At 40.6% G+C, this 23,343-nt stretch overlaps 1 protein-coding gene across 1 annotated transcript in view; it reads right to left on the bottom strand.

The window, feature by feature from the left end:
* Positions 1–9,357, bottom strand: part of syt6a (synaptotagmin VIa) — a 74,986-nt gene extending 65,629 nt beyond the window's left edge. The window contains exon 1 of the mRNA XM_014136078.2: positions 8,666–9,357. Within this exon, the coding sequence (XP_013991553.1) occupies positions 8,666–8,822 (157 nt within the window). The 5' untranslated portion in view covers positions 8,823–9,357. The remainder of the gene's footprint in view (positions 1–8,665) is intronic.
* Between the last annotated feature and the right edge of the window lie 13,986 nt (positions 9,358–23,343).

The raw sequence follows: 23,343 nt of genomic DNA on the forward strand, positions 1-23,343 counted from the left end.
CCTGTTAGTATCGCTTTAATTAAAAAACTTCTTTAGGCTAGGGTCCTTTTTTCTCAATTTCTGCTTGACTGACGTGCCCAAAGTAAACTGCCTGTTGCTCAGGCCCTGAAGCCAGGATATGCATATAATTGGTACCATTGGAAAGAAAACACTCTGAAGTTTGTAGAAATGTTTAAATAATGTAGTAGACTATAACACAATAGATATGGTAGGAGAAAATCCAAATAAAAACCAACCAGATTCTTTTTTTTTTTTTAAGAGCCCATACTCTTCCAATGGAAAGTATAGGGAAATATTAAATCTAGCTCCCACTATGCAATTCCTATGGCTTCCACTGGGTGTCAGTAGTCTTTGTTCAAGGTTTCAGGCTTGTTTCTTCCAAAACGAATAAGAATAATGAGTTTTAGTACAAGGACATCTGCTTGGAAATTTGTGTGTGCTTGCTCCATGAAGACAACGTGCACCTGTTAATATCGCTTTCCTATTGAGCTTATGAAATATTATAGTTTGATTACATTTTAGGGTATCTGAGGATTAAATAGAAACGTATTTTGACTTGTTGAAACAAAGTTTAGGGGTAGATTTTTGGATTCCTATCTTGGCATGTTGAACGGGTGGATTACTCAAATCGATGGCGCCAACTAAACAGACTTTTTGGGATATAAAGGATTTTATTTAACAAAACGACACCATGTTATTGCTGGGATCCTTCCTTTTAAGGCTAGCGGGATGCCTAGCCTTAAAGAGTTTTTTAAGAAAACCAGCGCTAACACAGTGCTCCATGCGAAGTTCAGCGTCTTCATTGCAATCCACCCGTGATGTTGTCACCGATCAGACTCTGTATTTGTCGGAAGATCTACCACAGCAGTGCTCATAGGCATCAATCACCATGTTCTCTCACACAGTGAAATGGAATGCTTTCCAAAGTAGTTTTTTTTGTGTTTGTGTACTCACTGTGAAATGTTGTCTCTGTAAGACACAGAGTCAGTGTGAGTGTGTGAATATAAATGATTCAAGGGTAGTTCTTCTGGGGTGTTCTACAGTAATCTCCACAGTTTGATGTTCTTGTCTTGTTGTTTTGGATTTCACCTGCAATGCGTCATCCGTTCCTGGCCTGCCAATAGATGACTGAGGAGCGACCAGACCATCATAAATAAATGATCTGGGTTACGCCCCAAGTTGCACCCTATTCCCTATATATTGCACTACTTTTGACCCGAACTCTATGGGTCCTGGTCAAAAGCAGTGCACTACATAGGGAATAGGGTGTCATTTGGGATGCATCCCGGGTGAAGCCAATCTCCTCTGCCATGCACCAGCCAGGTCCCGGGTACAGTTTTTCTCAATCACTTTGGCACATGTTTCAGATGTAAGTGATATATTTTCAAAACTCTAAGTACAAAAGTCTAAACTCATAACATTTGTTATGCCCCCATCTTAGGTTCAGAACCTTTGATTGTGCATTCATCGGAGTTAAACACACCTTTCAACCCTGAGTCATTCATGCAAAATCTAAGTTTTCTGTGAAATACCATGAGAACATTTAATTTAGTCACCAATACAACAGCTAATGATAGGCTCACTGTTTAGTCATTTAACTAACATTTAATCCGAAAGCAAAAAATACAATATACACATTTCAAAACTGTTATTTTTGAAGTGCTGAATACAAAGAATAGTCTATGGTAAACATAATTTTCATACAGTACTTTCCACAGTTGTGTCAAGTTTGCTGGATGTCCTTTGCGTGGTGGACCATTCTTGAAACTGTTGAGAGTGAAAAACTCAGCAACGTTGCAATCCTTGACACAAACCCCTACGCCTGGCCTGTCACCAACTACCATACCCCGTTCAAAGGCACTTAAATATTTTGTCTTGCCCATTCACCCATTCACCATTGCCCATTCACCAATTAATTGATAGTTAAATGTATTGTTAACAAATCATAAAGTAATGTGACTATTGCATTTTGAAAAGCAGATACTTGTATCCAAATTGAAAGAGTGATTTGGTGCAGTGAACAAGTGACTTTGTGAATTTGTTTATTGTACAGTCAATTGAAAATGTGCTTAGAGTTTTGACACATGAGCCATTTTGATGATATGTTTAGATTTTTGTGCTTAGAGTTGTGAAAATGTACCACATACTTGTAAAAATGGCACCAAAGTGATAAAGGTAATACAATCTCACAATGACAGAGGCGAGTGAGATACTGTATGATGTGATCACATCAGCCTTGTCAAGCCCGCCCACCTGAAGCTGTGCCTAGTAAAGAGACCTGCATATGTAATAAGCCTGACGCACTGGGCACAGACGTCAGTTCAACGTCGTGTTTTGATTTACATTTGGTTGACTTGTCAAATAACGTGAATGCAACGTGAAAAAAGTAATGTGTGTGTGTGTATATGCGAGGCTCCACAAGTGAATGGGAAAATATCGCTACTAGTCTCATTGACCAATGCGCCACAGCTTGAGTGACACACTTTCTAGTCTGTATCATTCTGCATCATTTCTAGGCTGTATCATCAACTGAATAAATGTCAGTTCAGGAAGTTGTCACCTGGGAAATCTAATGTTATCTCAGTAGTATCTGTCTGAGATGGTTTTCTGTTCTCTCATTCATCTTATTAAACAGCGTTGTCTTCTTTTCCATAAGAAGCAGCAGGTGTGCACCTCTATATGACCATTTCCATAGGAATACAACCAAACTCAATGTCAACAAATTTGCCCCATCAATACCATACACCAAGATTAATATTCTAAAGCAATATCAAGACCCTGTTCTGTAAGGAATGCACATAGGATTAGAAATCTTTCTAAATTTCTCCTAACAGCATTTGAATAAATGAGGAAAGACAAACATGAAAACCTACACGAGAAGCACAGTGCTCTCTGGGAAATTCCCCTGCCTGTACATTACCACTGCTGCTGTGCGTCTGCTGTCTGACAGTTGAAGATATATGATTGTTTGTTCCCAAAGCCGTAGTTCTTTAGCTTTGTCACAAAGAAGAAAATGACTTCAATCACCACCATGAAAAGCAGCAGAAAAATGCATTAGCTTTTTCATACCCTCCTATCTCTCCAAAGGCAGCAGGAAAAAGGTAAACACAACACAATAAGGTTATTTTAAAATAAATTCCCTGGGAGTGACAAATAACAATAATGAGTTGAATCAAGACCTCCCATTGGCATTTTTCTTTCACTGAACAGCTTCAATCCTCATGTCACTGTCAAACATTTTTAAGACATTGGAACTATAAAGAGTTTCTACACGACAATGATGGATCTAGAGTGTACATGTCACTACATTTCTGATTAAATCTTCTGCCACTACAAATTATCCTCAAAGCGTGTTCTAGAAGGTGAGGAGGATAGCCTCTGAGTGGATGTCTTATATAAACCCATTAAAGTCATCTCTCTCAAGGTATACCATTCAATGTATGTACAGTGCCTTCAGAAAGTATTCACACCCCTTGACTTTTCCAAATGTTGTTGTGTTACAAAGTGGGATTAAAATGTATTTAATTCATTTTTTGTCAACGATCTACAGAAAATACTCTAATGTCAAGCTGTTGTAGGTTATTGTCCTGCTGAAAAGATAATTTGACTCCCAGTGTCTGTTGGAAAGCAGACTGAACCAGGTATTCCTTTAGGACTTTGCCTGTGCTTATCCCTATTCCGTTTCTTTTTATCCTAACGAAAACTCCAAGTCCTTGCTGATGACAAGCATACCCATAACATGATGCAGCCAACACCATGTTTGAAAATATGAAGAGTGGAACTCAGTGATGTGTTGTATTTGCCCCAAACGTAATGCTTTTTATTCAAGACAGTTTTTCTTGCAGTTTTATTTTAGTCCCTTTTGCAAACAGGATGCATGTTTAGGGATATTTTATTCTGTACAGGCTTCCTTCTTTTCACTCTGTCATTTAGATTAATATTATAGATTAACTACAATATTGTTGATCCATCCTCAGTTTTCTCATATTACAGCCATTAAACTCTGTAACTCTTGAAAGTTACCATTGGCCTCATGGTGAAAACCCTGAGCAGTTTCCTTCCTCTCTGGCAACTGAAGGATGCCTGTATCTTTGTAGTGACTGGGTGTATTGATACACCATCAAAATGTAATTAATAATAACTTCACCATGTTCAAAGGGTTATTCAGTGTCTGCTTTTAAAAAAATGTGTACCCATCTACCAATAGGTGCCCTTCATTTGCGATGCATTAGAAAACCTCGCTGGTCTTGAATTGGTTAAATCTGTATTTGAAATTCACTGCTCGACTGAGGGACCTTACAATTATCTGTATGTGTGGGGTACAGAGACGAGGTAGTCTTTCAAAAATCATGTTAAAGACTATTATTGCACACAGACTGAGTCCATGCAACTTATTTTACTCTTGAACTTATTTAGGCTTGCCATAACAAAGGGGTTGAATAAGTATTGACTCAACACATTTCAGCTTTTTATTTGTAATTCATTTGTAAAAATATCTTAACCATAGTTCCACTTTGACATTACAGTGTATCGTGTCGGCCAGTGACACAAAATCTCTATTTGTCTATTTTCAACAACAGTTGTTGCGCAATCTCTAATATTAAGGAAGTCTCGAAGTTCTGCTTGCCTGAGTTAGAATATCTCATGATAAGCTGTAGACCACATTATTTACCAAGAGTTTTCATCTATATTTTTCGTAGCTGTCTATTTATCACCACAAACTGATGCAAACAAGAATATGCTCACCCAGTTGCGGTGCTTCTAGCGGCCAGGGATTTTAATGCAGGGAAACTGAAATCCGTTTTACCTAATTTCTACCAGCTTGTCTCCAGTGCAATTAGAGGCGAAACAACTCTATCACCTCTACTCTCCCTCGCCCTCCATTTGGAAAATCTGACCATAACTCCATCCTCTTAATTCATGCTTACAAGCAAAAGCTCAAACAGGATGTACCAATGATGCGCTCAATACGGAAGAAGGCCGATGAAGCGTCCACTAAGCTACAGGACTGTTGCGTCGGCACAGATTGGAATATGTTCCGGCATTCATCCGATGTCATTGAGGAGTTTACCACATCAGTCACTGGCTTCATTAATAAGTGCATCGACGTCGCAGTGCCCACAGAGACCGTAAATTCATATCCTAACCAGAAGCCATGGATTACAGGCAACATTTGCGCTGAGTTAAAGGCTAGAGCTGCCACTTTCAAGGGGTGGGACACAAATCCAGACACGCCCTCTGACAAACCATCAAACAAGCAAAGCGCCAATACATGACTAAGATCGAATCCTACTACACCGGCTCTGACGCTTGTCGGATGTGGCAAACTATCACGGATTACAAAGGGAAACCCAGCCACGAGTTGGCCAGTGACACGAGCCTACCAGGTAAGGTAAATGCCTTCTATGCTTGCTTTGAGGCAAGCAACACTGAACCATGCATGAGAGCATCAGCAGTTCCGGACGACTGTGTGATCACGCTCTCCATAGCCGATGTGAGTAACACCATTAAACAGGTTAACATTCACAAGGCCGCAGGGCCAGAGATTACCAGGACGCGTACTCAGAGCATCAACTGACCAGCTAGCAAGTATCTTCAATTGCATTTTCAACTTCTCCCTGAACCAGTCTAAAATACCCACATTTTTCAAGCAGACAACCATAGTCCACATGCTCAAGAACTCACATCTGTAGCCATGAAATGCTTGGAAAGGCTGGTCATGGCTCCCATCAACACCATCATCCCAGAAATACTGGACCCACTCCAAATCGCATACTGAGATTGGTTTAAATGACGTTTTCAATATAGACAAGAAAAATGCAATAATTGGTGTGTTATTAGTTTAAGCACACTGTGTTTGTCTATTGTTGTGACTGAGATGAAGATCAGATCAAATTGATTACCAATTTATGCTGAAATCCAGGTAATTTCAAAGGGTTCACATACTTTTTCTTGCCACCTTAAGCATTTCACAGTAAAGTCTACAGTTGCTGTATTCGGCGCATGTGACATACATTTGATTTGATATATAGCCTCTCATACAAAGTGGATGTCTTAATAATAAACCGTTCTAAGTCACCTCTCCTTTGGTATGTGAATATACAGTAAACAGTATCCTACAGTTGCCCAACACAGTCCCAGGTAGCAAGTGCCAGGCTTTCGCCTGATCTGAGTTCTGTCTATATCTCCCCTCTACATCTCTCCCACACAATAAGAAAGACAAACGCCTTCAGTTTAGCCTTCATGTGGCAGAAGAGATTGGCAGTGATGTGCGAATAACATGCAATGGCATTTAATGCCCCCACAGCTTAGTGGCAGACGCCCATGGCACGGTGAAGTATGTTCGATTCCCTCGCTGAGGATAATGCGGAGTGACACAGGATTTTGTCAGGAATGGTGTGACGCATACCCTCGGGGGACTCATCTTAGCAGAAACATAGCTGAATGACATTTGTTGTGTACCTGCCTACAGTCCAAATTCTTTGGCTGGCTCTTCAATCATGTCTTATACTGTAGCTCTATGTTTCACTGATGTATTGATCTATGCATAAGCATTTACAAAACCATTTAAATGTTAACATCGTATTCCATTCATATAGACATATATGTACATAACAAGATCTTTTATAATCATGAATACAAAATAATGGTCAAATATATGAATACTAAATTAGTCCACTTGCTATAATGAACTGTTATATAAATGGCTATGTTGTTCTATAACTCTCTGGAATAGATTGCAATATATGGGCCTACAGGTTATGTCATCAAAAGCTAATATTTGCACACTTATGTTAAATGTATAAGCAGAACTCTTCCTAGCCATTTCAATACTCAATAATATGCAGATGACTGTAATGTAGGATGAGTAATCTTTTTCATTATGATAGGCCCTCAGATAAATGTCAATCGAAAAAATAGAGTGTGTACATGATATAATTAATGATTGGGATGACTCCTATAACAGATCACAGTGGGACATTTGAGAACTTTTGAAAGTACCTCTCATTCATTGCGTTAACTTTGTGGCAGTAAATGTACTAATAGCATTGAGCGAGATTCTTCACTAAAGTAAAGTGTGTCTAGATTCTCATGAGTCCTCTCATTACATTTTCCATCCAAGCATCAATATTGTCAGTGGTGGAAAAAGTACTAGATTGTCATACTTGAGTAAAATTAAAGATATCTTAATAGAAAATGACTCAAGTAAAAGTGAGTCACCCAGTAAGATTCTACTTGAGTAAAATTCTACAAGTATTTGGTTTTAAATATACTTAAGTATCAAAAGTATATGTAATCACTAAAATATACTTAAGCATCAAAAGTAGAAGTCAAAGTATAAATATTCTTTTTACTTTTACCCGTTTTTCTCCCCAATTCCATGGTATCCAATTGGTAGTTACAGTCTTGTCTCATCGCTGCAACTCCCATACGGACTCGGGAGAGGCGAAGGTCGAGAGCCATGTGTCCTCCGAAACACAACCCAACCCAATCAAGCCGCACTGCTTCTTGACACAATGCCCGCTTAACCCAGAAGCCAGCCAGGTGTACGGTGTTTCGGAGGAACAGCGTGCATGCGCCCGGCCCACCACAGGAGTCGCTAGAGCACGATGGGACAAGGACATCCCTGCCGGCCAAACCCTCCCCTAACCCAGATGACGCTGGGCCAATTGTGTGCCGACCCATGGGTCTCTCCGTCATGGTCGGCTGCGACAGAGCCTGGACTCGAACCAAGATCTCTAGTGGCACAGCTAGCAACTGCGATGCAGTGCCTTCGACCACTGCGCCACTCGGGAGGCCTTAAATCATTTCTTATTACTTATATTAAGCCAACCAGAAGGCACCATTTTCTTGTTTCTTTTAATTCATGGATAGCCTGGGGCACACACCAACACTCAGACATAATTTACAAATAAAGCATTTGTGTTTAGTGAGTCCGCCAGATCAGAGGCAGTAGAGATGACAAAGGATGTTTTATTGATAAGTGTTTAAATTGGACCATTTTCCTGTGCTGCTAAGCATTCAAAATGTAACGAGTACTTTTGGGTGTAAGGGAAAATGTATGGAGTAAAGTTGAGTGATCAGGACAGCATAAGCTAAAGGCTTAGTCATTAGTCAGCTAAAGGCTGATTTGTTAGTGTTATAGGAGCTCTGTTCACCCAGACAAACTAAAAAGTCACTCTGAGTTTATTTTGTATACTTATGGTTGCTCTGCCCTGCGGTCACACAAACTCCTTAGATGGGTCCAAGGCACAACCTGACCCCTACCCAAGCAACCATCGACTGGGTGGTTAAAAAAAAAGTTAAAGAAAATAAGTAATGCCGAGTGTGAGCACGAACGTGTGCGCGTGCATGTGTGATTTCTTTCTTCAAAAAAATACATTAGTTCTGAAAAATTGCATCTACATATAAAATGTAATTAAATCGAAGTCCCAATCATACTGTACTGTATATACAAGTTGTTACCTCAAGAAAGGCACATTCAGTGCTAATGTCACAAATATGAGCTCACTGTTTCAGAAACAAAAATTAGTGACAGCAGGGAAAACCAATTACAGTCACCAACTCACACAGTGCAGAAACATAGTGCCTGGAATATTCTGGAATATAGATACTATAATAGAACATGCGGAATGTTCTATTAAAATGTTCTAAATGTTCTTACCTGGGTCCTTGTAGTCCGAGCTCTGGTTGGACAACAGAAACAAGAAGTCCTGGCAGGTGTCCTGGTCCAATAACTGGTGGTTCTGGAGGCAGAGGTCAACAATCAGGGTCACAGCTTTCTGACAGAACATGTCATGCTCCTCTCCGTCAGGACTCATGCTCCCAGCTGCATCCTCTGCCTCTCAGCACTGTATCTCAGCAACGTGATCATCTAAGGAGACTCACGCCACGTAACGCATGAGGCACTGCACCCAGGCAAACGGACACACAGCCGCCCGGCATAGACAGAAGATAAACGAGACTTGTCTCTGTCCGTACAGCTGATTCTTGTTGTTCTGTCTTGTACTGTCTCTCAAGAGTGTGTGTGTGTGTGTGTGTGTGTGTGTGCCAGTGTGGAGGTTAGTGTGTATATGCATGTCTAAATGTGAGTGTATGTCTGATCTTGGCCAAGTTTGTGTGTATGTGTATTATGTGTGTGTATATGTATATGTGTATGCCCACATGTGGCTTACGGTTGGGGACAGTGTGTGTACGAGTGTGTAGGCTAAGGCTTAATTTATCATTTATGCCCCCAGGTATTCTAGGGACAGAATAATTGCATCACATTTCTTCTGAAGCTCTGGCAAATGGAACGCAACAGATGAGTTCACTCGGCAACAATTGAATATGAACTGTGCATCCTCGCTCCCCCGTTCCTCCCATCCCTCCCTCAGTCTAACCCCCTTCAAAAGAACCGCAACAGATGAGTTTACCCGGCAACACCTTCATATGGATACTAAAGACCTCCTCCCCTTGTTTCCCCCCCTTCCCCTCCCTCCCACGCCATGTTACTACCTCTGTCTCTGTCTGTGTGTGTAGTAATGAAAAGCCTCTCATTAGGACCAGTGGGTTGCTTGTTTTTCTCAGGTCGGCTGATCCCTCCGCTCCGGGTCTCCCCTCTGGTTTCACTCCCCTCCGGTATCGCTCCCTCCCTGGTCTAAGATAAATCCCCTGTGGCTGGCACCGCTCACTGCTCCTCTCCTCTCCCTCTCCCCCCTCCACAACGTGATTGCTTGTGCTTATAGCCTGGTATCACAGAGTAGACGTAACATAGTAAAAGTACATCCGGGACACTCAAATGAGTGTGATATATTATGTTTGGTATGGTTACATATTAGAGAAGGTTACTTAAGGCAAAAACAAAAGTAGGGTAGTTGATCAGGGTGGATGGGTCGGATAATGTGAACATCTAGCAACCCAAAGGTTGTGTGTTAGAAACTCATCACAGACAATTCTAGCTAATTAGCAACTTTTCAACTACTTAGCATGTTAGCTAACCTTTCCCCTAAACTAAATTCCTTTAACCCAACTCCTAACCCAAATCTTAACACTTACCTTAAACCTAACCTTAACCTTAACCCCTAACCCCTAGCCTAGCTAACGTTAGCCACCTAGCTAACGTTAGCCACAACAAATTGGAATTCAGAACATATCATTTGTTTAGCAAATTCATAACATATTGAACGAATTGCAATTCGGAACATATCATTTGAATTGTAATTCAAAACATATCATACAAAATGTATGATGGACATCCACAAATGAATACATACCATACAAAACTTAACATTTCATTCTGATTGGAGTGTCCCGGATTTACGTTTATTAAGTTACGTCTAACCCTGAGTTCAGATTGCTGCTTAGCGTGCTGACTGTTTACAATAGTTAGGAGGAGGGTGGAGGAGGAAAGAGGAGGAAGAGGGACTGACTGTGTATGGGAGACATATCACCCGACCTAATCCCTGTCTGTATCGACTTCGGAGTGATTTTTGCAAGTGGCTGCATCTTAATAGCCTTTTAAGTGTTCTTGGCTGCACATGTTTGTATTGGTAAACGAGACGATCTTGTGAGTGTGTCTGTGTGCGCAGGTGTACGTTTAGATGCTTTATCGATATGTTATATTAGAACACTGCACTTAATACTATAATAAATGTGTGATATTTGCTGTGTTAGTATTCCATTGAAACTAACAGCTATATTCTCTTGGTAATATTTGATTCAACTGTTGACTGAACACAATACTGGGTTTATTTTCAGATCATTGTTATGATAAGGGTTGGACCCTCGAGATATATTTTATATGAATCATTCATTTACATGAATCTACAGTCAGTAGAAACTTGTTTTAATTGACTTGACTTAGTCTCCACACAATCATAGTAAAACTCTTCATGAACTTCCCTGACGCTGAGCCTTAATTACATTGATACTGACTTTAACATTATTCAATTGGGATTTAATCAACCTAATGAAGAATGGGATGGAACAAACAATTCCTCTAGCCTACATACAAAATCATATTGAGGGCGACCCGGCCTAGATTCCCTTTTGATTCCCTTACATGACTGAGCCGAGACAAATGGTGTGACCTGGCTGGAGACAGAGCCGCTGTGTTGAAAGAGTCTTGTCCATTTTTTGCAGGTGTTTCTTCAGATGGTTGCTAGGATAATAGCACGCTTATCTCTGTCATTGTTCGCCCCCTCGTCTCCTCCGGTCCTGGATGGATACATCGGTTACTCCCAGGTAATGAGGATTGGATCTGCTCAGACAACAAATCATTTCCGGCTGCACCTCTTCAAAGGAGTCAATTACTTTCTCCATTTGCTCTAGCTGATCCGGTCATCTTTATTTACCTGTGGTGTATCTGGCTAATACTGGAGGGTCACTCACCAGCCACCTGTTGCCCAAGCCATAAGGTAGGTACTACTGTATATGGGAGCAGTGGGAAACACTGGAAAGTGGCATAAACTAAAGCGTGATGGTGTAATGCATCAGACTGTTGTTTATACACTGTATCAATCGGGAGACAATTGTGTCTGTCCCTACTTAATTAAAAGATTAAAATGCTTATATATAAATAATATAACACTACTATCGGGACAGAGCAGCATCATGTCTGCCACTGCTGGAAAACATTCATTAAGCATGGTGATAGACTGGTGTGACGGCGCTGTATTTTGCTAATGCGCTTGAGAGAGAAATAGACTTGTGGACGTGACAGTCCTGTTTGCCCTACAGCCTTGCTGACTGGCAGTATCCAGACTTAATATAAAGAAATAGTGCCATTGCAATATATCTTTTTTTTTTTTGATCTATGTATACCCATATTTAATAATTCTGTGACAGCTGACTGTGAAGTAATATGCTTCACCGAGGGAAAAGGGATACAACAGAAACAGCTATGCCACCCTATTCATCCCAAAACTTTCATTAGGCGTACTACCTACAATACAGCGCAGCATGGCATTTAGAACATATGGGCTGTTCACAGGGGCATTTCGGTCCACAAATAGTGTGGGTGCAAATTGTTCTTAAAGTTATACACAAAGTTAGCTTGGGACCAAAACAAACTACTAACAATTTAAGTATAATTTACCTACATGTATATTCATTTTTAACCATGTTCTCCCCATTTCCTCTCCATCTCCTGGGAACCACCAGCCCTGGAATGGCCATCCATCCCCCATCTGTTAAACAGAATACAACATTGATTAAACATAACAGATTTAATGTATAACCCAGCGTCTTCATTATTCATTCATCTTTAAGATCACAATATTGCATTGTATAGCAGCTGACTGAATTGTAAATACTATATTCTACTCTCTGAATTATTTAGAACTACTTAGCATTAAAGGAAACTTTGCTGTATGGTAATGACACATTCAAGTGTTAATCAAGGTTCCATGCCACTGCTAAGACCACTCAAAGCTAATCCAGTCAGCCTCAGCATTAAACCTTCCCATCCTTGTATGCAAAATCTGCACCCCAAATGGAACCCTATTCCCTAGTGTATTACTATGCGCCCTGGTCAAAGGTAGTGCACTATATAGGGAACTAGATGCCATTTGGGACACACACACACAACATCTCTTACGTTTCTGGCCAAGATGTCAGGCTAGGCTATCTATAAATAATGAGGACTGACACTCTATGTCACAGTGTTACTAATACTGATCACTGTGTAGCAGGTGTGCCTGGGCATTATTCTTCTCAGTAAATGAGGGAGGTTGCTGCATGAGGTCCTCACTTTGATATGTAAATGGGGTTTTGTGTCAACATCATGTGTGGTAAATCTCTGTGCTCTGACAGGTCTGTGGCTGTAGGTGTTGAACTTGATTCAGAGTGGCAAATGCATGACAAAGGGGCCGCTCAGTCAAAACTATGCTAATCAGCATCAGCACTCCTATGAACTTGACCTGAGGGATAGCCATGTGACGATTTCTGTATATGGTGTGTGTGTGTGTGTGTGGATTGGTTCTTCTATCCTTGTGGGGACCTAAAATCCCCATAAGTCCCCACAAGGACAGTAAAACAAGGAAAATTCTCCCTCGTGTGGACATATCCCACATCCCCATGAGGACAAAGGTTATTTTAAGCTTAGGGGTTACTGTAGGTCTAGGGTTACAATTAGGGTTAGAATTAGGGTAATGGTAAAGGGTTAGTGGTTAGGGTTTAGGGTTAAGGCGTCCGCATGCTTCCCAGCTGATACAGTTCGGAAGAGTTTGTGCACATATTATGATGACGTTTTTGTTAGTTTTGAACTTGGGTAAGAGTTTTTTAGGCTGTTCAGGCGCACAACTTTTTTTTCTTGATGCAAGCCGAAGTCTGTCGTCGAAGTCTATGCCCCTTCGTTGGTGGTTGGTCAACAGTAGGGATTCTTGAATAAAGTCTTTGTTGTCATTCAATGAGAGAAGACTCATTTTCATGCAAATTTTTTCATTAAGAAATACTGCACCAAACATCTTAGTTAGATGTAAAACATTTAATGACAGATTTCTTGAGTTATCTTAAATTAATTCTGACTATTTTGAGGAAATATACTGACAACGGCTTCTCAAAATGGACAAACAGTACTATTGCTGCTTTTTTCTTGTTTTTCAAGCAAATGTCTTTTAAGGGAGTATGCGAGCACACTCGTTCGGTTTGCCTAGCCGAGTCCGAACTCGGCTAGGCGCCAGCCGAACTGAAGCATGCTGACCCCTTTTAGGCATAGGATAGGAGTTAGGTTTAGATTTAGGTTTTGGGTTAAGGTTAGGGTTATGATAAGGGTTAGGATTAGGTTTAGGGTTAGGGAAAATTTTAGGTCCCCATGAGGATAGAAGAACATAACACGTGTGAGGGTCGGTCGGTCTGTGTTTTTGGTTTTACTATCCTTGTGGGGACCAGAAGTCCTCACAAGGATAGTAAAAAAAAGGAAAATTCTGACAAGTGGGGACATTTCACCGGTCCCCACAAGGAAAAGGGCTAATTTAGGTTTATGGGTAAGGTTTAGGATTAGGGTTACAATTAGGCTTAGGGATATAATTAGGGGTTAGGTTTTGGATTAGGTTAAGGGGTTTGGGGTTAAGGTTAGGGTTATGTTAAGGGGCTAGGGAAAATAGGATATTGAAAGGGAATTAACTATTTGAGTGAGTATCCGCATGTACGGCACTCTATGTCACAGTATGTTAGTCACACATTTTGAACTTTAGCTTTAGTGGAATCAGAAAATATTTAAATTTTGACTCACAGTTAAGCTCATTATTGACACCCCCAGACTGTATGTTAGAGTTCCCTGGCTACTAGCTACTAGTAAATAGGTCAAATGAGAGGGGGAAATGATCTATGAACACATTAACCTGTCATTGAAGATTACATAAACTTGTAGGATTTTGAATACAGACATACTGTTTCAGTGAACTGCTCAGGGTGACTTACGTACTCATAAAGTATAATTAATTACATGTAGGCTACTGTACATGTGGGTCTAAGACTGTATACAGTGATGTATGGGGGATGCATTACATCCTGGTGTGGAAAGAGACATAACATTAGTCACAGCAACATAAGGCGTCACAGTCCGCGAGACGTTCACAGCGTTACTTCCTAGTACCACTACCAACATGTCCTGCATGTCATCGAAGGGAAGATTATTATGGTGTGGTTGATTTGTTGACAGTTGACACACAATCATTTCTCAATCCAGGAATAGAAGGATGTTACATTAAACATTTTCCAGGATTGGTAATCCAGAACAGAATAACATTATATACACATCATGGTGTAAGAAGAGTGATAACGGCAGTATTGTCTATGTTTTAAAAGGAATAATTTGAGTTCTCAACTTTAATGATATGACTGTGCAGCTCGCTGCAGGCAGTAAGTATACTTTTATTGAAAGCTTGTGTTGTGTTGTTTGTACCAAGACAAAATGTATTTGATTATAGCGTATATCAGGAGATTTGCATTGATTAGAATGATTATAAACCTTCTACCCGTATTGGTCGAGGACCAAGATTCATGATCTGTCTGGTAAGGAGTTATTCCCTATTCCCGCTAAATGTCAACTCAATAGGAACATTATCAGCCATATCACAATACCAAGTCCTCATTACAGCATTTAACAATCTATTTGTCATTCTAACCATCATCTCTGGTGTATTGAACGCAGGATGCTGAAGAAACCTGAAGGTAATAAATAAAGGTTAAATACATTTTTATAATAACAATTGCCACCAAAACACACGTCTGTATACAAAACGGAATATCCTATATTCACAAAACCCTTATCTACTGTACATACAAGTCAGTTAAGAACAAACTCTTATTTACAATGACAGCCTAGGAACAGTGGGTTAACTGCCTTGTTCAGGGGCAGAACGACAGATTTTTACATTGTCAGCTCAGGGATTCGATCTAGCAACCGTTCGGTTACTGGCTCAACGCTCTAACTTACAGGCTACCTGCCGACCCAAAAAATAAATGGTGAATCAATAAATAAATACATGAATCAATAATTCAGTGGTTTGATGACTGTCATCCTTGAACATTGACTGTAAAGAGCAGACATAGGTAAAGACACAAAAGTCCTACAAAACATTGTATGTGCCTATGTATTGTCAGCAGCCATTACTTAAAGAACGCAAGGATGACGTCATTGGCAGCCGTTAAAACAATCTGTTCGAACAAAGTGGATTTTCGTAAAAATATGTTATGATTTATGTGTTCTAACAGGCCCACAATGTGGTTACTAAAATCCCTTTTCGATAATTATGAGCAAAGATTAGTAAAAATCACTGTGTAAAATACATAATTAAAATGCTGAGCTATGTTGTATGCTGGTCCAACTCGTCCCCAACGTATAGAATATGTTTACATGATCCTCCGCTTGTACTGTAAAAAAGAATTGCACAGCCTCCCCCCTCAAAATAATGTTCACGACCACAAATAACAATAACTGTAGTGATCCTGTGTTTATAAATGTGGACTTTGCCATTTCAGCATGCTTTTGTGGCACAGTTGATACAATGCAGGGCTATGGGCCAGAAGGTTAAGGGTTTGTCAACCACCACGGATGACTTCACTCTCCCTGCCTGTTTAATTTACACTATGATCAGAGGAGCCAGCTGCAGACAATGATCAGCCTATGCAATTCATTTTCCACCAATGCACTACATAACCAATAAGCAAAGTATACAGACTTTGGGCGCTTCAATATCACGGTTTGTGTTTTCAACACCATGATCAAATAGACTATGTCAATACCGACAAATACATCCCTCCCTACCTTGCACAACTACCCAGTATCCAAGCTTGTCTTGACAATCTCCAAATGTCAAACTTTTTGGTGTTATGTAACAGATGTCTCTTTCCATTCATTAAATGGCTGCTGCACAGTTTGGATGCTGGAATTATAATTATAATGTAATCCATGGCTTCTGGTTGGGGTATGTATGTACGGTCACTGTGGGGACGTCGTCATCGATGCACTTATTGATGAAGCCAGTGACTGATATGGTGTACTCCTCAATGCGATCAGAAGAATCCCAGAACATATTCCAGTCTGTACTAGCAAAACAGTCCTGTAGCTTCGCATCTGCTTCATCTGACCACTTTTTTTATTGATCTAGTCACTGGTGCTTCCTGCTTTAATTTTAGCTTGTAAGCAGGAATCAGGAGGATAGAATTATGTCAGATTTACCAAATGGAGGGCGAGGGAGAGCTTTGTATGCGTCTCTGTGTGTGGAGTAAATAGGTGGTCCAGAGTTTTTTCCTTCTGGTTGCACATTTAACATGCTGATAGAAATTTGGTAAAACTGATTTAAGTTTCCCTGCATTAAAGTCCCCTGCTACTAGTTGCTTATAGTCGGAATACAGCTCATACAATGCTGTCTTAGTGCCAGCCTCAGTCTGTGGTGGTATGTAAACAGCAACGAAAAATACAGATGAAAACCCTCTAGGTAGATAGTGTGGTCTACAGCTTATCATGAGATACTCTACCTAAGGCGAGCAATAGCTTGAGACTTCCTTAGATATCGTGTACCAGCTGTTACTTACAAAAATACGTAGTCCGCCGCCCCTTGTCTTACCAGACGCCGCTGTTATATCCTGCCGGTACAGCGTATAACCAGCCAGCTGTATGTTGATAGTGTCGTCCTTCAGCCACGACTCTGTGAAGCATAAGATATTATAGTTTTGAATTTCTTGTTGGTAGTTTAATCTTCCGCATATGTCATCGATTTTATTCTCCAAAGATTGCACGTTTGCTAGCAGAATGGAAGGAAGTGGGGGTTTATTCGATCGAATTCTCATTAGGCAGCCTGCCCTCTGGCTCCTTTTTCCTCTTAACGCAAATCAAGGGATCTAGGCCTGTTCCCGAGAAAGCAGTATATCATTAGAGTCAGGCTCGTCAGACTCGTTAAAGGAAAAAAAGGATTCTGCCAGTCTGTGGTGAGTAATCGCAGTCCTGATGTCCAGAAGTTATTTTTGGTCATATGAGACGGTAGCAGTAAACATTATGTACAAAATAAGTAAAAAAATAAGTTACAAACAACGCAAATAAACGAACAAAAAAAAACAATCGGTTGGGGACACGTAAAACTGATCCAAATGCAGTGAATGGAATGTAACATTTTGTTCCGTTATTCAAATGACAGTTTCACTGCAGCCTAGAGTATAATTTTGTCCCTAAACAAGATCAATAGGGGAGATTTTTGAGCTGCGTGTCTCATGTCTTCACTGTTCTTTCATGTGCACTGACGCACCTGGCCTCTCTGCTGCCAATCAGCTATTCCTATTTGTTCTGCATGAGTGGCATTTCTGTGGCATTTTCATTGTTTTGGTCTAATTCCGTTGATCACTTTATCGCGTCTATATGCACAGAAACATTGTGCGACTACCACAACCACTTAAAAAGGATTGCTTTAAACCAGTTAGTGAAAATGTACACAATTGAAAAAAAGTTCAAGCTAAATAATTGTTAGAATTATTAACAATTAAAGTACTCCAGTCAGCGACCCCAGTCAGCCAGCACCCTTTTAGGCTTGGCGCTAATTTATGTGCTCTCTGTCACCACCGGCCGCATGGCAAATGGCCAAAGACAATGCCTAAGGGTTAGTATGACCTTCCCCTCTCTGAGGGGCCAAAATGTATCTCTCTCTCTACAGTATCCAGAGGGTTGATTACTGGAACGTGCGATAGATACCAGACATGACTGCTATAGTATTATTCTATCTAAAACCTGTCCTCTGAAGATAACTTTTATGCCATCTATATGGATGTATGATATCGGTGGAAAATTGTATATGTGCAGGGTGAACTCTAAATTACTCAATGCAAAGGGTTTTATTGTCCTCTCACCCTGTGGATATCGAGCCTGGGTGATCAGGTTACTGTAAACTTGGTATTGTTTATAGGTCAATGGTGGTTAGTTTTGGTTTGAAAAAGTTAGACCTTCAGATGTTATAAATGGAATGAAATCCCTAATGCTGTATCCTGTCCATTGGAGAACGGTTGTATGGTTTTCTAATTTCCTAGGATTCTAGGCCTCTGGCCTAGTAGGCATCTCTTTGTTCATGCTTTGTCTTGTAAGTGATTTAAGATGTATGGAGCCTCACACCAATGACTGGTACCAGCAGCTACAACAGGAAATGAGAGGCTAAATGAGCTTTTTTCACATTCCTCAGAATAAAATGCTTATAGTCATCACCACGGCAACAGATCCCAAAGGTAGAGGAGGGAGGGGTGAGGGATTCTATATTCCAAGAATTCAACAACAAAAAATCCTCTGAGATAACAGCAAAGAATAGATAACAAAGATGATTCCAAATAAATGATTGACAGCTGAGAGTTCATACCTTCCTAGAGTCACAGGGAAAAACAATATTCATCATACCCTCCTCATGAAAGAGGAAACGCAGGTTATTCTAAATGTGCTGTTTTGTTTAAATTACTCGTTAGATAAGTCTACTTACTATCCTTTGAGAAATTCAAATATAATATCTTGTGAGGAAAAAACATCAAAACCTTTTCAGTCAAATTCTTTCTCACTGCTGACTCCATTCCACTTCATGAAACCATCTGATTCAAACAATTATAAGTCTGAGCCAATTCAGACACTCCTCAGAGTTTACGTACATTTATTTATTTGTTTTACCTTTATTTAACTAAGCAAGTTAGTTAACAACAAATTCTAATGTACAATGACGGCCTGCCCTGGCCAAACCCTCCCCTAACCCGGACGACGTTGGGCCAATTGTGCGCCGCCCTATGGAACTCCCAATCACGGCCGGTTGTGATACAGCCTGGGATCAAACCAGGGTCTGTAGTGACACCTCTAGCAATGCCTTAGACCACTCTGCCACTCGGGAGTCAAATGGATATGGGATTCATTGAAGCATCCCATTGGGAGTGTAGTGATGACATTGGACAAAACTAAGGAGCAATGAAGAGCACACTGTGCAGAGAATTAGGCACTAGGGTATTTGTAAGCTGAAAAAACCTTTATGGTTCTAGGAAGAAGTATTTTTGGAAAAGTGCAGACCCTGCTCTCCCTACCTCTACCTGATGTATTGTGTCTAATTTCAGATTTTCGTTGTGTGAAATTACTGGGGCAGAATGATCTGATAGTCGGCTCTGAGGCAGAAGTATGAGATTTCTTTCTGTGTGGATAAACACAACCCTCACTGTTCTCTGAGACTGTCGCAAACACTTATATTTAAATTTTAAAGTGTGTTTGGCAGGAAATAATCACATCTTCTACAGGATGAAAACATCTCACCAAGCCATCTTATTTTGATGTAACTTTTTCATTACAATATGAGGTCATGTTTTTTTGTGCCTAGCCAGTTAATTCTTTAATATTGCTGTGTTATGAATCTGCTCCACTCGTACAAACATAATATACAATGTTTTGCCATGAGAAACATTTTACAATACAGCACAAGGCGGTAAGGTCGCACGAGAGCCATTGAAAGCTAAATGTACCCATGCAGCAGATCATCATCACACCAAACACACCAGTAGTTAGTTCTGCAGGGTTCTTTTATTCCTAGCTAATGACCAGTTGAGTCATTCTCCAGCCCACCGAGACTCAACAAGCGCCATCCACCGTCCTAATAACACAGCTGCCTCTACAATATGGCAGGAGCCACTATGGTAAGTGTCAAGTGTCTTCGGGGTGTGTGTGTGTGTGTGTGTGTGTGTGTGTGTGTGTGTGTGTGTGTGTGTGTGTGTGTGTGTGTGTGTGTGTGTGTGTGTGTGTGTGTGTGTGTGTGTGTGTGTGTGTGTGTGTGTGTGTGTGTGAGAGAGAGTGTGTGTGTGTGTGTGTGTGTGTGTGTGTGTGTGTGTGTGTGTGTGTGTGTGTGTGTGTGTGTGTGTGTGTGTGTGTGTATATATATATATATCTCTAGTGATGAGAGGCGAAGCTGCACTCCATAGACAGTCTGTGAAGCAGAAACATCCAGCTCTCGACGCCTCCTGGAGTTTAATGTCTTGTTATTTTCCACAAACTGAACCAGAATGAACACTTTAGCAGCAGGGCCACTGTCATGTCGGTGTCGTTTCATCCCACATGCAGGGAATTAGTCTGTTGGGAGGAACACAGGGAACACATTTCCCTCGTGATTATGAGCTGTTCACATGGTTGACGTAGCATAACATGACGTCCAGCAGTGTTGTGGTTTTGCATAATAAGTAAACCAGTGAGAACATTCCGCCGACACAGTAGCTTTCACCCAATGATTTTCAAGTTTAATACAATGCGCAACGGTAGTTTCTAATGCTCCTGTAGGAATTTAAACCGGTGCTTGACATATAATGTCACTGTGACATTTTGCTATGTCTGCTCCACCTACACTGATTATTTGACCTCTTGATCTTTAGCTGAAGCCCTGTGTTTGGCCGGGTCAGCGTCAGTCAGTGAGTCAGTGTACCTTGTTGTGGACATACATTATTCTGCACCCGGTGAGTCACAGCAGCAGCCATGACAGGGCCTGGGGCTAAGCACATGCACCACTGCACCCTACTGAGTCGGTTTAACATGGTGAGTACAAGACGTTCAGACATCTCTCAGGGATTCCTTTCATGTCTCTCTTTTCAGAAACTTCCTTCTCATCATACAGTCACTTGACTTCTTCGTGGAGTTTAGAAAAAATATATTGACTTTCTTTCACTTTGACTGTTGAAAGTGTTCAGAGTGTTCCGTGTTCTGAATTCTGCAAGTTCCATATTCCGAGGTGGGTCAAAGATAGTGTCTCCATTTATAAATCTCCTCCCTCATTATCTCTCATTAAGGCAAAACGTATAAATCTTTTAGTACATTGGAAGTAATTATGAAAATGATGATGACTGACTTCATAAACTGCATACAACTACACAAGAGTGTACTAGATTTTAATTCTAAAAGTCACAGTCAATACACAAAAATTCCACTTGAAGGAGTAATCCGGAGTTAAAACAATAGCAAAACGTAATCCTCACCACTGTTTCGGTATAAAGCTGAGGAATGGGTCTGGAGAAATGTAACCACTCTCAAATTCAGACAGTGCTATAGATGCAAGGTGTTAAAATGAAAATTGTAATCATGTTTTGAGGCTATACAGTGTTTGTTTACTTTTAATTTGTTTACAAACATTGGAGTAAAAAAAAAAGTTGGGTTCTGATGGGCTACAACAGTTGAACGAAGCTCATGAGGCATTTACAAGTTAAATTCTTCAATAATCAATGGGTACATTTCATCAAGGGCGCAAGTTTGGTTTTAGACGTGGGGGAACATAACTATTTTTTTTTATCCAGTTGGATAAATACTCCAAACAGCCTACCCGACCGCTCGGAGTAATCTGCATGGTCCTAAAGCACACTGTTGCCTCATTGTGCATCACAATGATACAACTGGGGGGGTCAAAAATGCAATGTCAGAATGTGGGGGGGGGGGGGGGGGCATGTCCCCCTGTCCCACGGGAAAGTTGTGCCCCTGCATTTAATTAATTTATGAGTCCAAAAATGGATGTATCAACTGCAGATTTCCTCTTTAAGGGTATAGTCAATATAGCAGTTAAAACTCCTCTATGTGGTTTAAATGTGTCATTCTGAGCTAGGTTACCCTGGGTCATCCTCTACAGTTGCATACATTATGTGACATGGATGATTAATTGTGCAGTGTTATTGGAAAGGAGATAGGGATAATGTAAGGGATGAACGTCTGCTGAGTCTCTGCAGTGGGTGGGACCGGATGGAAGCAGCAGTTGCTCTTTATTCCCCATGTCTGAAGTAGACAAGACAGAAATATGATGAATGTGTCTATAAAAAAAAAAACAGAACATTTTGCTGACGTTACGAAATAAAGGGACTGGACATAGCGTAAAGAGTTCGAATGTTCTATTGGAGCTCTTTGATGGTGTTAGGAATAGGCAGTATAAACTTCAAAATGTCATTTCAAAGAGGACATTTTTAGGGACATTTTCCCTAATTCCATCCATGTTTATTCCTTTATTTCCCTGCAGTGGGACTCGGTGGCTGCAGATGTTATGCACATCACCATGCTCTCATTCAGTTACTGATTGTGATGCGTACACCATCAGCAAATCTGACATCAGACATGATTTATCATGATAATAAAGCAGACTTGTGTGCTTTTTTTCATGAAAAACTACATGAGACTAGACTGTTCAGGCAAGCGTTGAATGGTTGTATTGAGAGGAAGAATACCATCCCGTGTGTGTGTGTAATTTGGATTTAAACATGTATTGCATATGGGAATAAGGGACGTTAAAGGGTGATAATGAGTACCAAGTCTTTAAAACAAGGGCTGACAGACAGCAATCATCCACAAGGGTACAGATCATTGGCTTCTGATTGCCATCCAATGAGGCATCGGAAAACAAAAGCCGTTGTTTTGCCCTCTAAATAAAAAACATCCCTTTATGACATGGTTGACAAAGAACTAGCTGTATGGGCTCAGGCTGCATGGAACAACAAACAACCAAGTGAGCACACAGGTCACCCACCTCACCCTAAAATTCTGTTGGGGGACCCAGCCCCCGAAGGGACTCTTATCAACTATATTGTGTTAGGAATTCAGCATTCTCTGTGTTCCTCTTGCCAACCCCTATTGTCACACCTCTGAGAAGCAGAGCTTCTGTGTCTTTACAGGGCTGTAGGTCTGATATCTGATTGGAGGTTAATTTTACAGTAATATTATTGGTCAACAACTCAGATTTTGAATACAAACAACTCAGATGTTATAAAGGGTCTTAGATTCAATGTCTCTTTCTTTTTTGTTCCTGACCTGCACTGGTGAGATATAATCTGCCTTGAAGAGAATGACATATTAATTCAAATATAAATGTTATCCTAATAACAGGTTTGCTTAGATGACAC

Source organism: Salmo salar, chromosome ssa13 (genome assembly GCF_905237065.1).
Source record: "Salmo salar chromosome ssa13, Ssal_v3.1, whole genome shotgun sequence".
In the NCBI taxonomy this organism is placed as follows: domain Eukaryota; kingdom Metazoa; phylum Chordata; class Actinopteri; order Salmoniformes; family Salmonidae; genus Salmo; species Salmo salar.